The sequence below is a fragment of the Choloepus didactylus genome, chromosome 18, assembly GCF_015220235.1.
Source record: "Choloepus didactylus isolate mChoDid1 chromosome 18, mChoDid1.pri, whole genome shotgun sequence".
NCBI classification, from domain to species: Eukaryota; Metazoa; Chordata; class Mammalia; order Pilosa; family Megalonychidae; genus Choloepus; species Choloepus didactylus.
Window position 1 is genome coordinate 31,923,447 of NC_051324.1, and position 14,550 is coordinate 31,937,996.

Consider the following 14,550-nt stretch of genomic DNA (forward strand, 5'->3'; position numbering starts at 1 on the left):
ATAGGAGTTACTGAGAAAATAAAAAAATCAATTGGAAATTATTTTTCCCCTTGATTTGAGGTGATCTCAATCAAGTGAAGCTATTTATAATCTTCATAGTTCTAATATTCTGTTATGGTTATCTATTTCTTTTTTTTATCCTGGCAGCTACTGGAAGAACTGGGTACAGGCTTAATACAACAGTATAAACCAGATTCTACCACAGCACCTGATCAGAGAGTGCCAGTCACCCTGGTATGTAAATGTCAATCCATAGTTTCTCTTTTCTTAGTGTTTCAGTTGCAACTTTGAGATTCAGTGATAAAGACATCTAAATGGTTCTAGTGTCAGAAATTTTGGTTTATAATTCAGAATGATATGAAACTAGCATGAGTAGGTTTTATTTGCATTTCAGTTTATTTGAAGTTTGTATGGGGTAGGATTATGTGCAACACATAGCCAGCAATGGAAAAGCCATTTCTTTTGCCTAAAACTTAATTTGGTTACTCAGCATGTCCAAGAGGCATGGAAAGAGCCAAGAATTTGGAGTCAGAAGATACGGGACCAAATTTAGGGAGCACCACTTAATGGATATGTGGTTATGAGTATAGTTCCTCGTAGTAAAGAAGAAGAATCCTTAATTCACAGGGCTATTGGAAGATTAGCACATAGTTGATGCTCAGTAAATGTCAATTCCCTTGACTCCACCCCCCTCCCCCCAATAATTCCTATTAAATTCCTGTGATCTCAGGTTGTTTGGGTTTCTCCCACACTGTGCCAGTTCTTCTTTGGAGGAAGAACACGTGACTTCACCACAAAAGGTTTCTATTTGGTGCCAAAAGCAAAACCAACTCAACATTAATGCTGTTTTCTCCCTCTACCCCCTCATCCTACCTCTTTTTTTCCCTTCACAATTTCCATCATCCTTCCAGTGAATTAAGAACGCCTAGCCCTAATCCCTTCCTTGGACTGCCACTAAAGCTGAACTGTAACCATTTACAGGAGGTGACAGACCTGGGTTTGAATCCAGACTTCTCCCTTTGCTGATCGAGTGACTTTGAGTTAGCCATTCAGATGCAGGCATTTTTAAAATCTGTATTACTGATATTTTACTGAGTAATAAAGTACCCTAAAACTTAGCAGCTTAAAACAATATAAACTTATTATCTCATACAGTTGCTGGGTCAGGAACTAGAAGCAGTGTAGCTGAGTGGTTCTGGCTGAGGGTCTCTCTTGAGGTGGCAGTCGGCGTTGGCCGAGGCTGTAGGCATCTGAAGGCTCAACTGGGGCTGGTGGGTCCACCTCCAAGGTGGCTCCCTTACATACCTGACAAGTTAGTACTGGGTGTTGGTAGGTGAGCCTCACTCAGTTCCTGCCCATGAGGCCCTCCCCAGAAGGCTGCTTGAGTGTCCTCTAGACATGGCAGCTGGCTCCCCCCAGAGCAAGTGATCCAGGAGAGAAAGACAAGACAGAAGCTTCAGTGTCTTTTATAACTAGCTTTGAAGTGTCACACTGTCATTGCCACAGTGTTGGTTACACAGGTCATTGTGGGAGGGGATTGCACAGAGGTGTGAATTTCAGGAGGTGAGAATCGTGGGTACAATCCTAGAGCCTGGCAGCCACACCATCTGTCCACGTTCTTACCCTGAACTGGAGCACGGGAGGCCCAGACTGGGCTTTCAGGAGCTGGAGTTGGGAGAAGACAGAAGTGGCCCAGGGGATATACAGCAAAACTCAGGGCTGGGTTCAAAAACTGGAGACACCAAACTGCAGACACATTTGCAAATGAACATAAAATCCCAAGGTTTTTATAAGGCATACCGACTGTGCATGGGGAAGAGACTGCAAGGTGCTGTTCAGATGCCTACCTTGAGGAGTTTGGAAGTGAGATAATTCTTCAGAGTGTTTAAGACACTGCCTATTACTCAATTTAAGAGTGAGTACCCACTATGTACCAGGCACGTGCTAGGAACTAGTATTACCTTTAATTATTACACAAACACTTGAAAGTAGATGCCTTAAACAGGTTAAGTGACACACCCAAGGTTGCAGAGACAGGGAGCAGCAGCTGAAGGACCCAACCTCAGCTATGCCTCTGGATCCCATGCTCTTTGGACTCTGATATGTGGCCTTTGGACTGCTCTGTGATCCTAATCCCTGTGCCCACGTGGGGTCAGGTCAGAAGAACCCTAGCTCACCTAGCGGGGTGTCAGTTGATCTGACAACTTTGCTGTAAATTAGCAGGTTACCTTATCTCTTTGTGCCCAGTTTCCTTGTGTGAAAAATGGGGATAATGATATATATGATGATATATACTTCATTTAGTTGTGCCAAGGATTAAAATGAGCTGATCTTAGAACTGTGCATGGTATGCAGTAGGCTTTCAGAAAAACATTGGCTGTTGCTGCCATTGTCGTTACTATCATCTCCCTCATTATTTTTTATCACTATTGCTGCTTCATCAGGCTGTAGTTTCCTAATCAATAAAATGGAAGGATTCAACTGGCTTTCTAAAGTGCATTTCATCACTGTAGAAGTACAGCTAGTGAAATCGTTTACTAAAAACTACCACTTGAAGGAAAAATGCTTCATTACTACAGTCGCTTCTGTGGCTTCGTGTTGAGTTTATTCCACCATTGTCTTCTGGGCTGGGTTTTAACTGTGCTCCATTCCAGGTGGTCATGTTCTGGACTATGATGCTGAACGGTCCTTTACCCAGAGCCCTGCAGAACTCAGAGCACCCGACTCTCCAGGCAAGCGCCTGTGATGCCCTGTCTTCCATCTTGCCAGAGGCCTTCAGTGATCTGCCGGTAACATGAGGGGTGTTTCTTCATCATTAAATGATGCCCCTGAGCATCAGACCTTGGGTTGGTTCTTCTTCATTTTAAACCATTACTCAACATCATCTCTGAAGAAAAGGTGCTTATTCTATTTGAGATTGGGGTGAGGGGCGTGGCAGCAGCAAATAGAAAAACTTAAAAGTCTTAATGAAGTTAGGCAGTGGAAGTAAGGGTAGCAGAGGCTCTGAAGTCAGATGGTTTCAGAAAGATTTCAAACCTGAGATAGAGACCTAGCTCTTCCACTTTCTAGCTGTTTGATTGTTGTAACTTCTCTGAGACTTAGTCTTATTATCTGTAAAACGGGAATGATGTGAAAATTAAATGAAGTATGTGAAAATACTTAGCTTGGTGCCTGACACATAGGAGGTTCAAGTTGATTGTTTTCTTCCATCCTCAGTGGCATTTACATTTGTTTTTCTTTTATATAAATAAGCTTTTATAAAGAAGGCAGCTTTAATGAAGTAGAAGAATAAAAATGTCCTGATTCACAAATTCATAGGGCTTAAATGTGATGATAGAGTGTGTGTGCCTCACACAAAGTGGGTGCTCAGATGGTAGTTGAATCTGAATTGAACCTTTCCTCTTTACCAGGGTAGCTTCAAGGTCACAGTTGTGTTCATCTCCTGAACACGGACTCAAACACAGATATTGCACAGCAACATGTCAAAGACATTGACTTACAGTCATTTCATTCTCACTTTTCCTTTGCCCCCCTCTCTCATTGCAGAATGACAGGCAAATCCTATGCATTACTATGCTACTCGGGCTGAACGACAGTAAGAATCGTTTGGTGAAAGCTGCGACCTCCCGGGCCCTGGGAGTCTACGTGCTTTTTCCCTGTCTCAGACAGGTCAGAGTGAGCCTATTCGGCTCTTTTGTGCCTCTTTTGTAATCCATATCAGTACTTTTTTTTTTTTTCTGATGAATATGAAGCTCGTAAGTTGGACAGTAAAGGGAAATTAAATTGCTTTGTGATCTGATTTCCTTAATTGCTACTAAAATATGGTAATACCTGTAATTCATTTATTCTTTAATTACTTAGCACACTGCCTGGGACCCTAGGTACCCAGTAAATGCTTAAATTGATGCATGATTGAATGAAATGAAATGGGACATTAGCATGTGATAGTAATAATTTGGAAAGCTGATATAATTTTCACTAAGAAGGAAATGAATTTCTCTTTCACTTACCTCAGCCACAGGTGTATGATGAATGGAATGTGTTTTGGAGATGCATTAATATTTGTCAGAACATTGTTTCCTGAGGTGGAAATCAGTCCATGCCCAGAACTCATAGATCCCTTATCAGAGGCCAGTTTACAGGATATTCACAAGTGCAAAATCCGTCGACTCCTTGGGGGTGCATGGTACAAACAAAAATCATAGAGATCTTCTCCTGCGATTTTAGTGAGTGTCCAAATTGTAATAAACAAGAAAAAGAGTGAGTTGATTGAGTAAATGAATTTTGGTTTCCAAGTAAGAAATTTGTGATAAAAGGTTAGCTTTATCTGAAAATAAATTTGAAAATTTCAAAGATACCAGTGGGAACTCCTAAAGTAACTATAGTATTTTGATTTGTTTTATTTTATCTTATAGGATGTCATATTTGTTGCTGATACAGCAAATGCAATATTGATGTCACTTCAAGACAAGTCTCTGAATGTCCGGACCAAAGCAGCCTGGTCCCTGGGTAACTTGACAGACACTCTGATTGTCAACATGTAGGTGGCTCAGCTTATTTTCCTTGGGGTGACCTCTTCTCCCTAAAATAAAAGAAATAACAGTATTTCCCCATTTTATGTAGTCAGTCATCCTTCTTTGTTTTATATTCCTTCAAGTAATAATAGTAAGAAGCTGTCTTTAATATATAATAGGAATTAAGAGATACGTATTTAAAATACTGTAGGCTGATATAAATTGCATATCTACGTTCTAGAAAATGTGGAAAATATAGAAGTAGAAATCCAAGACTTCAGAAATGGTTTTCCTACTTTTAAAATATAGTATCTGTATTTTTTAAAGTAATGTATTCACATTAAAAAAAAAATTCAAACATTACAAAGCCATATTCAGTGTAAAGTCTTTCTCCTACCCTGACTCCCTAGTCCTGCCTTAGTCACTGAACTCCAGCATATAACATATATGAGCAGTCTCCTCTATTACTGTCTTTATAAATCATTATTTAATATTACAATCTGAAGCTGTGCAGGGATTATTTATTTTAGCCATTCCTCTATTACTGAACATTTGTTTCCAGCTTTAGGCGTTTATATGCATAATACATTTTTGTGTATGATATCTCCAATTTGAGCTATTCATTTTACTGTATTCCTAGATGTGGGCCTGCTGGGCTAAAAGGTATAAATTAGTAAATTCTTGGTATAATCTGGACAGATTTGTTGAGCTGTTTTCCTGAAGTTTTTATAGCTATATTTAGTTAGTGTATTTTTATATGCATATATTTAAATGGGTTTTACCTTTTATCATGTTTTGCCTGCTTTGGGTGGAGCAGGGAAACACCAGACCCAAGTTTCCAGGAAGAATTCTCTGGTCTCCTGCTCTTCAAAATGTTGCGATCAGCTATAGAAGCATCTAAGGACAAAGACAAGGTAGATGCGCAATAAAAACTTGCATTCCTCAGTTAGATACTTAGTATTTTATAGTTTGATCCCAGCATGTGGTATGATGTTCCTCAATCTGTCCCACCAAATTCACCCCTATTCAAATGAAATTGAGGGTATACTCTGAGGGTATAAAGTGGCCCACACCACACCTTTTCAGTTTGTTTACTGTCTCCTGTTTCATGAAAAAAAAATTAATGCCCATTGTAATACTACTCCATAATATATCCAGGTTTGTTTTAATGCTAATCTGTTTTTTTCCTAATAAAATCTTTAAGTAGAATTGACAAGTCAGAAAGATGAGCTTTTGACTATTTCCAGTTACATAGGTGGGTTTAGAAAAGTTTTGACCTGGGCTTTATGGTCATGCAGACATGGATTCAAATCTTGGGTTGCCCTTTCATAGCTGAGTGTCCACTGGTGCATGATTTAACTTCTCTGAGGGCCAGATCCCTCATCTAGAACATGGACATAGTTACACATACCTCACTGGACAGAGATGCCTTCTGCTAAAGCACCTAGCACAGATCTGACCCATACCAGGCACCTAAGAGGAAAGTGGTTCTAACCTCGTTATCCCCTGAGAAGCCTTACCTCAGACTAATTTAATCAGAATTTCTGTGGTTTGGACCTGGGAATTAGTATTTTTCTAACACTTACCAAATTATTCTAAAATGCTTCAAGGATTGAGAATCTAGTAGGAAAGTATTGGACTGGAATCAAAACCTAGCTTCTACCCCTAGCCTTGCAGCAAACCAGCATTGTCCTCTTGCCCCTGGACTTTACATGCCATCTTGGTAAAATAAGAAGGATGGACTGGATGGTCTCTGAGATTCAGACAGGCACTAAAATAATCAGGGAGAGGAGCTCTGTAGATCCTCACCCTCCTGATGATGTAGAATGTTAACCAGACAGGACTTTGCAGAATTCCAAGTTCCAAGAACTTATAGATCGCAGATCCTGCTCACATTTACATTTCTTCATTAGCATTCTTGCTTTTGGAGATCTAAGACCTCAGGGTTTTTTGTTTTTTGTTTTTTAATAGCTGAAATTATACTTTCTGAAATACCTCTTTAATAAAACAGGTTTCTGATACTTACTTCTATATTTTATACCAGGTAAAAAGCAATGCGGTCCGGGCCCTTGGAAATTTGCTTCATTTTCTGCAGCCATCTCATATAGAACAACCCAGATTTGCTGAAATCATTGAGGAGGCTATCCAGGCCCTGATTTCTACTGTTCTAATGGAGGCTGCCATGAAAGTCCGATGGAATGCTTGTTATGCAATGGGAAATGTATTTAAAAATCCTGCTCTTCCATTAGGTAAGAAAGCATCTCTTTTCTTTCCAGGCGAGGGCCTCTTTGAAAGACAGCACAAACCAGTCTATTTTGTTGTTAAAGATGTTTGTCACAATGTTATTTATCACAGTATTTGAAAAAATGGAAACACACTGAACTCCCAACTCTCCCCAAATTGTTAATTAACTCACAGTGTATATATTCAGTGGGATATTTTGTTGCCATTTAAAATGATGTTTACAAAGAGTTTTTACTAATTTGAGAAAATAATTCTAATGTTAAGCAAACTAAAGCAGGATATGATGAAATTGTTTCTACAATATGATCTCAATAAATGTGTAGCAAAAAGACTGAAAGGAAATTGGCCTAGTTATTATCAGTATTATTATCATTATTATTTTCAGTATTATGTTTCTTGATGGAATGGTGAACAGGAATTTCAGCTTACATTTTCTAAATTTTCTAGACTGAGCTGTATTACTTTAATAATCAGAAAAAATAAAGGAAAAAACTGGTATGGGAGAAAGAAAGTACAAATTGGAAATCCCCTATGAAATATGAGCCCTTAGTATAGATATGGAATGCTAGATGTAAGGAGGGCATCTGTCTCTAGTTACGACATGCCTCTTGATAGAGCACTCAGTGGCTAAAGCTGCTTAGGCTTATGGATCACAGCCTTCAAATCCCACTCACTTTTAATGCCAGCATTTGCCTTATACACTTGTCTCTGTGACAAGATTTGAAAGATAAGGGTGTGTTCCTGTAGAGGAGAAAGCCATTCTGGACCCACAGAGCATGTATCAAGTTAGGGGAATCTGCCTCTGCTCCCCTTTTTTGCAAAGAGTGTCCAAACAGACGGTCAGCCAGGAGCTGGTGGAGGAATAGCATCATGATTTTTCTCACTGAGGAAATAGTCTAAGGTGACCTTTTTGATGGCGCTCATTGAGGTGTGGGTGTCTGCTTTCTGGAGAACCAAGGAGTCCTTGCAACCAGGGGACCTCAGCAATGGTTGGTTGCTTCCGGCCATCCTGTCTGACCCTTCCCTTCAGGCTACTGGAGAAAGACAAACTGACCTGAAGAAAGGGGAGTGCGTGACCTGAGGGGAAATGGAAGCCCCAGAGAGGCAGGAGGTTTGATGGCAAAAGAATCAAATGGCAGAGCTATCGGGAATCATGTAAGAAAAGGGAGTCAGGTGTGCCAGTTTGAGTGTATTGTGTCCCCCAAATGCCATTATCTTTATAGTCTTGTGTGGGGCAGAAGTTTTGGTGATTTGCTTGGAGTGTGCCCCACCCAGCTGTGGGAAATAATTTTGATGAGATGTTCCCATGGAGGCTTGGCCCCACCCATTCGGGGTGGGCCTTGATCGGTGGAGCTATATAAATGAGCTGACTCAAAGAGGAAAGGGAGTGCAGCTGGGAGTGATGTTTTGAAGAGAAGCAAGCTTGCTAGAAAGGAACGTCCTGGGAGAAAGCCGTTTTGAGGCCGGAGCTTTGGAGCAGATGCCAGCTGCCTTCCTAGCTAACAGAGGTTTTCCGGAGGCCATTGCCCATCCTCCGGTGAGGGTACCCGAGTGCTGATGTGTTACCTTGGATGCTTTGTGGCCTTAAGACTGTAATTGTAAATAAACCCCCGTTTTATAAAAGCCTATCCATCTCTGGTGTTTTGCATTCTGCAGCATTAGCAAACTAGGACAGATTTTGGTACCAGGAGTGGGGTGCTTTTGCTGCTGAGTTTGCAAATACCAAACATGTTGGAACGGCTTTTTAAATGGATAAGGGGGAATTTCTGGAAGAGTTGTGAGGAGCTTGATAGAAAAGGCCAAAACTGCTTTAAAGAGACTGTTTGTGGAAATATGGACTCTAAAGATACTTCTGATGAGGACTTGAACAGAAATGATGAATGTGTTGTAAACTGGAAGAAAGGCGATCCTTGTTTTAAAGTGGCAGAGAATTTGGCAAAATTGAGTCCTGGTGTCAGATGGAAGGAAGAATCTGGAAGCAACAACTTGGAATACTTAGCTGAGGAGATCTCCAGACTACGTGTGGAGGACATATCCTGGCTTCTCCTTGCAGCTTATAGTAAAATGCGAGCAGAGAGAGATAAACTTAGAACTGAACTCTTGGGTTCAAAGAAACCAGAAGTTGATGGCTTGGAAAATTACGGGCTTCCAGTGGGTAGAATCCCAGAAGCTACAGCCCAACCTGAGGACAAGCCAAGATTGGATAAGGAGTTAAGCAGAAAGGATTTGTGGAAACTCCTATTGTCTGATGGCTTTGACCCCTGCATGCTTCATGCAAAGCCAACAGAATTTTTGCGAGATCTTTATAGACAGAGCCATTGCCGGTCTGGACTGGAGGAGACAGACAAGGAAAAAATTAAAGGAAAAATCTCTTCAAAGACAGAGCCATGGAGGTTGAGGTCTGGAGTCAAGAGGTTTGGGGCTGGGAGAGCGGAGCAGCCCACATGCATGGAAAGGGTGAGTTTGCCCTGGAGGTCGAGGGCGGGCTTTCCGCCTCGATGCTCTGGAAGAGTTTTGCCACCTCAGGTCCCAAAGAGGTTGGAGCACATTCCCAGGGAATTGGGGAGAGCCTGGCTGCCACCACACTGTTCTGAAGGGGTTGAGCGTGTGACCCGGAGATGGAAGGGAATCCGGGAGCTGCCCCGATGTTTGAGGAGGGTGGGGCCGAGAAGGTGGTCTCCCCAATGTGTGGAAATGTTGGAGCACTCACCTAAGTGTTTGGAGAGGAATGGGCTGCTGAAAAGGCCCTTGGGAAGGGTTAGGCTCCCACTCTCTCAAGCCCCAAGGATGCAACATTGTTCTGTAAATGACTCTCGGACTTTGAAATCTAATGGACTTTGTCCTGTGGGTTTTAGGAACTGTTTTGCTCCTGTTAACCCTGTTTTCCTTACTGTTTCTCCTTATGGCAATGGAAATGTTTATCCTATGAATGTCTCTCCTTTGTATATTGGAAGCACATAACTTGTTCTAGGTTCACAGATCCACAGCTAAAGGAAAATTATGCCTTAGAACTGACCAAGCCTAAACTGATTTTGATGGGATTTTGTACTTAACTTTTGTTACTGAAATGATTTAAGTTTTTGTGAAATGAATGTATTTTGTATTTGGAAAGATGATGCCATTTTGGGTTCCAGGGGGTGGAATGTGCCAGTTTGAGTGTATTGTGTCCCCCAAATGCCATTATCTTTATAGTCTTGTGTGGGGCAGAAGTTTTGGTGATTTGCTTGGAGTGTGCCCCACCCAGCTGTGGGAAATAATTTTGATGAGATGTTCCCATGGAGGCTTGGCCCCACCCATTCGGGGTGGGCCTTGATCGGTGGAGCTATATAAATGAGCTGACTCAAAGAGGAAAGGGAGTGCAGCTGGGAGTGATGTTTTGAAGAGAAGCAAGCTTGCTAGAAAGGAACGTCCTGGGAGAAAGCCGTTTTGAGGCCGGAGCTTTGGAGCAGATGCCAGCTGCCTTCCTAGCTAACAGAGGTTTTCCGGAGGCCATTGCCCATCCTCCGGTGAGGGTACCCGAGTGCTGATGTGTTACCTTGGATGCTTTGTGGCCTTAAGACTGTAATTGTAAATAAACCCCCGTTTTATAAAAGCCTATCCATCTCTGGTGTTTTGCATTCTGCAGCATTAGCAAACTAAAACATCAGGATACAGACTAAGGACAGTAGTTGGGACAGAATGTGAGATTCTAGGGCATCTTAACAGTGGCCCATCGTAAACAGCAGTAACACCCACAAAATGAAAGGACCCACTTGTCTGTCTTCAGAGACAAGAAAGGAGCTGGTAGCTCTGGCAAGCGGGAAAGCAGGATCATTTCCTAGGGCCTAGAGGAAGGAAGAAAAGAAATCTGGGCACCTTCTTGAAATTAGATTTCTTTTTCTTTGCAATAAAATGCCTGAGTTGCTCTGTCTGTCCAGAGCAAGGTCTGGCTGGATGGTGATCGGGGTGAGGAAATACTCTTTTTACCTTTATAAACATGGCTGCCACATACAGTTGTACAGTTTGTGCAGTTTACACACTGCTCAGAAGCGTCCAACTGAGAGGACAGGTGGGGCTGCTTGCACCTCCCACCAGGCCCTACCTCCTTGGGACAGCATCCTCCCAGAGGAAAGTCCTTTTTCTGAGACCCCAAAGGTCCTGTTTAGGATACAGAAGCCCTGAGTGTGTGGCAGGCTGGTCTAGGGAAAGAGGAAGGTTTGGGAGCCAGGTACTCTGCCTCTTACTCAGGATCCCACACAAGTCACTCACCACTCTGATCTTGTAGAAGTGCTGTGAGAATTAAATGAAAACATTAAAGTATTAATTGAGTACTTTCGTATGTGCTTCCTTCTACCCCTCTTCCCCCACTTATTTCTAAGCCTCCATTTGTTATTAATGATTGTGGATTCTTTCTAGGAACAGCCCCATGGACCTCTCAGGCCTACAGTGCCCTGACAGCAGTTGTGACATCGTGCAAGAATTTCAAAGTGCGCATCAAATCTGCCACTGCCCTTTCCATCCCAGTCAAGAGAGAACACTATGGGTCTGTTGAACAGTATGCTCAGATCTGGAAAGCATTGGTCACAGCCTTACAGAAGAGTGAAGACACCACAGACTTTTTGGAATTCAAATACTGTGCCAGCCTACGGACCCAAATCTGCCAGGCACTGATTCACCTCTTGAGCTTGGCTAGTGCCTCAGACCTGCCCTGTATCAAAGAAGTCCTTGAACTGAATGGGGACATGGTTAGGTCCTATATCCTGCAGTTTTTAAAATCAGAAGAAGAGGGAGATGACAGTGGAGCACCCCACAGCCTACAAGAAAGAGACCAAATGGTAAAAATGGCCCTGGAGCACATAAGCGGTGTCCAGCCACTGGCCGGAGACACAGCCAAAAGGGTCATCATGGGCTTCTTGGAAGAAATCCTGACTGTTTATTTTGACTCAGCTGGATCACACGTGGCACTCCTAGGATTAACAAATCCATGAATATCCCACCGTACTTTCCAGATGTCAAGTATGGCCATAAGAAGATCTGAGCTTAAGCATCAGATATGTAGGATTTAATCTTAGGGGCAGATACAATCCATCCAATATTTATTTAGACGAGGGAATGAGTTAGCAGCTATTTTAATTTTTCTCCAAAGACAGCCCCTTCAGAGTGGTTCCACTGCAATGGCCATTGTCTGCGTTGTAGGAACCTCTGAGAATACAGGGCTGTAGTGTCAGCTGAGCAAACTGGGGAGTTGTGAAAGGCGTGTAATCTCAGAAAAAAAAAATAGACTTAGGAATTAGAAGGTTGCATATTGTATGTCCAGGAATTGTTTTTCTTTTATAATAAACTAATGAAAACTCATGTGCCCACACTCTCCTGTTGTATCAAGTTGCATTTAGAGAAAGCTGCAGGCAGAGCTGTATGCAGCCAGTTTTCAACGGTCCAGCTGCTCTGTTTGCTTAAGTACCAAAACAGTTCTTACAGGTTGGTAAATCGCTGCTGCACCAGGTCCCCTCCACACCCTCCAATATCTGGTAGCCAAAGAGTTAACTCCGGGCACTGCAGGACCTCTAGACCAAGCCTGTGTCCAGGTCACTCTAAATTCTCTAGTGCCCTTCAGGAGAGTGTGGTCCCATGAATCTTTGGTTGTTCTGCCACCTTTTAGTTTTTGCCTTAAAAGGGGGTATGTTTAATTTACATAGTTACAAAGAAAGGTTTTTAAATTAAATTTTGATAATACCTGAGCAGTTATAAAAGTAATTGCTCACTGAAGAATTAGTTGACATTTAAATTTTGCATTTGGCTATTGACAGCCAATAATTTCTTGGAGTGGATTTTAGTCAGGAATTTAAAGATATATAAGAACATTTAAAATATTCCTCATTTATATTTGAGTCAGGAACAATAGGAATCAAAATACAGAGAATGGGTTTTGATGTTACATTATTTAAGTATTGTTATTTAACTTAAAATATTTATTTGCAAGCACTTGTCCTGCATTTTTCCCCTTTGCTCTTAGGTTGCTCTTTTCTTTTCTCTCCTCCAATAATGTTGGTTGCTCCGAAAATGCTGTCTGGGTGAAGTGACTGGGGAGTAGAATGCTTAGATTAACTGGAGGCCCAAATTGCCATTGGTAGAGTACCACCTTCCAAAGAATTAGACTACAGGCACAGTCAAAACAAAAACAGAATGTTCTTTAAACTTGCTTTTCTTTGAGGATGGTTCCGAACATGAATTGAACTTGCCCTATGATGAATCTTTGAACTTCCTTCTAAATACAATTCTTAGTAGCAACTTGTTTACTTATAATTTTCCTAAAGTAAAAAGGTGGCATATATAGTTTATTACTCTGGTTTTTTAGTTTTCACTGGTGGTTTTCTTGATAAAATATTTATGATACAACTTCTAGTGGTTTCATTTGATTTTCACTATTATTATTTGCTTATCTTGAAAAGGGGGGAAAAATCTCCTTTCTTTTTAAAGCTTTAGCTTCTGTAAAGGTTTCCAGGTCCCTAAGACGGATGCAGATGTCCTTATGCAGGGTCACAGGCTTTGGTCCCTTGGAGCTGCTGAGTCGCTTCTCACTGCAGCACTGTGGGCGCACCCCAGGGGGCAGGAGCAAACCCTGGGCCGGTGCCTCAGTAAAGCTGCGGTTGTAATGGAAAGAAGCCACGCAGAACGGTGAAGAGTCAGGACTTGTCTTGATGCAGAAACAGCAGAAAGCCTGGCTCCAATTCAGAAATCTGATTCAGAATACCAAATCCTGAATTTTTTTTTTTTAATTTCAAAGAAAAATATTTAAAGGAGGGGCCATGCGAGCACAGATGACATCTGCTAGAGCCTTTGTTCATTAAGCTGAGGGCTTTAGGAGACACCACTTACCTTCTTCTCTGAACCCTTCCTGTGACCACTGTAGGCACCCCTACTTCCTGCCACCTCCAGAAATCAGAAGAAGGATGCATTTTTCAACTCTTTGTGGTATTAGTTGCAGGGAAACCAGGAGAATCCAGTGAGGATGGGATGGGGTTAATGACCTTCTGGACGGGCTCTGGGAGACAGGAGAACACAAGTCAAATGAAGCACCAGGCAGAGTCTAATGGTCAAGCAGGTGTGCCAAGGAGAGCACAGGACAGAAACCCATAGAACACCAGGACAGAATCTGCCTCGATTTTGATGCTTTTCCATGCATATAGACCATGAGCAGAACCTTAACATCTTTCCAACAAAAAGAACTAAAGTGAGTTCTAGTTACTCTGGCTCAGTTACTTTTCGCTTCATTAGTACAGTGTAGTGGTTTAAATCCTGGCCCTGCTGCTTTCTATCTGGGGAAAGTTCTCAATCTCTCTGTGCCTTAGTGTTCTCGTCTATAAAATGGGGATAATAGTGCCTACCTCATAAAGATGTTATAATGATTAAATTAGTCAATACGTGGAAAGTAGTAGAACAGTTTCTGGTACTCAAGTGTTAGAGAGTGTTTATTTCCTGGAGAAGTCAAGCCACTAGACAAATACCATCAAGTCAACGCCCCGTGAGCATTTGTGATAGTTAAAACAGTTACATTCTCCTGACTGTACTGTTAGGTGAGGTGTTAGCTAGGACACCTCAGGAACCTGATTCAAGTAGTGTTAAGAGAGACGCTACCCCAGGACTCTGTATCCTTCCAGAAGCATCCCTTTGCCTTGCCCCCACAGACCCTCACAGGGAAGGGAAGGAAGTGTAAGAGGCCATACACTGAACAGGAGAGTAGTAACATCTTCCCCAATTCTGCCTCATGCCCACCCCTTAGAGCCAGTCTTCAGCAATGACAGATCCAGCTTGC

The 14,550-nt window shown here is 42.0% G+C and overlaps 1 protein-coding gene and 1 long non-coding RNA gene across 6 annotated transcripts in view; one reads left to right on the top strand and one right to left on the bottom strand.

Annotated features, from left to right (window-relative positions):
• Positions 1 to 13,075, top strand: part of HEATR6 (HEAT repeat containing 6) — a 35,939-nt gene extending 22,864 nt beyond the window's left edge. For all 3 annotated transcript variants that reach the window (XM_037808990.1, XM_037808989.1, XM_037808991.1), the window contains 7 exons: positions 148 to 234; positions 2,655 to 2,789; positions 3,547 to 3,669; positions 4,416 to 4,540; positions 5,332 to 5,428; positions 6,559 to 6,763; positions 11,154 to 13,075. In XM_037808990.1, the coding sequence (XP_037664918.1) occupies positions 148 to 234; positions 2,655 to 2,789; positions 3,547 to 3,669; positions 4,416 to 4,540; positions 5,332 to 5,428; positions 6,559 to 6,763; positions 11,154 to 11,725 (1,344 nt within the window). In that variant the 3' untranslated portion in view covers positions 11,726 to 13,075. The remainder of the gene's footprint in view (positions 1 to 147; positions 235 to 2,654; positions 2,790 to 3,546; positions 3,670 to 4,415; positions 4,541 to 5,331; positions 5,429 to 6,558; positions 6,764 to 11,153) is intronic.
• LOC119513627 overlaps positions 4,313 to 14,550 on the bottom strand; it is an 85,443-nt gene continuing 75,205 nt past the window's right edge. For all 3 annotated transcript variants that reach the window (XR_005212667.1, XR_005212666.1, XR_005212668.1), the window contains 3 exons: positions 13,614 to 13,779; positions 5,297 to 5,411; positions 4,313 to 4,582 (listed from right to left, as the gene is read on the bottom strand). This is a non-coding gene — a long non-coding RNA (uncharacterized LOC119513627). The remainder of the gene's footprint in view (positions 4,583 to 5,296; positions 5,412 to 13,613; positions 13,780 to 14,550) is intronic.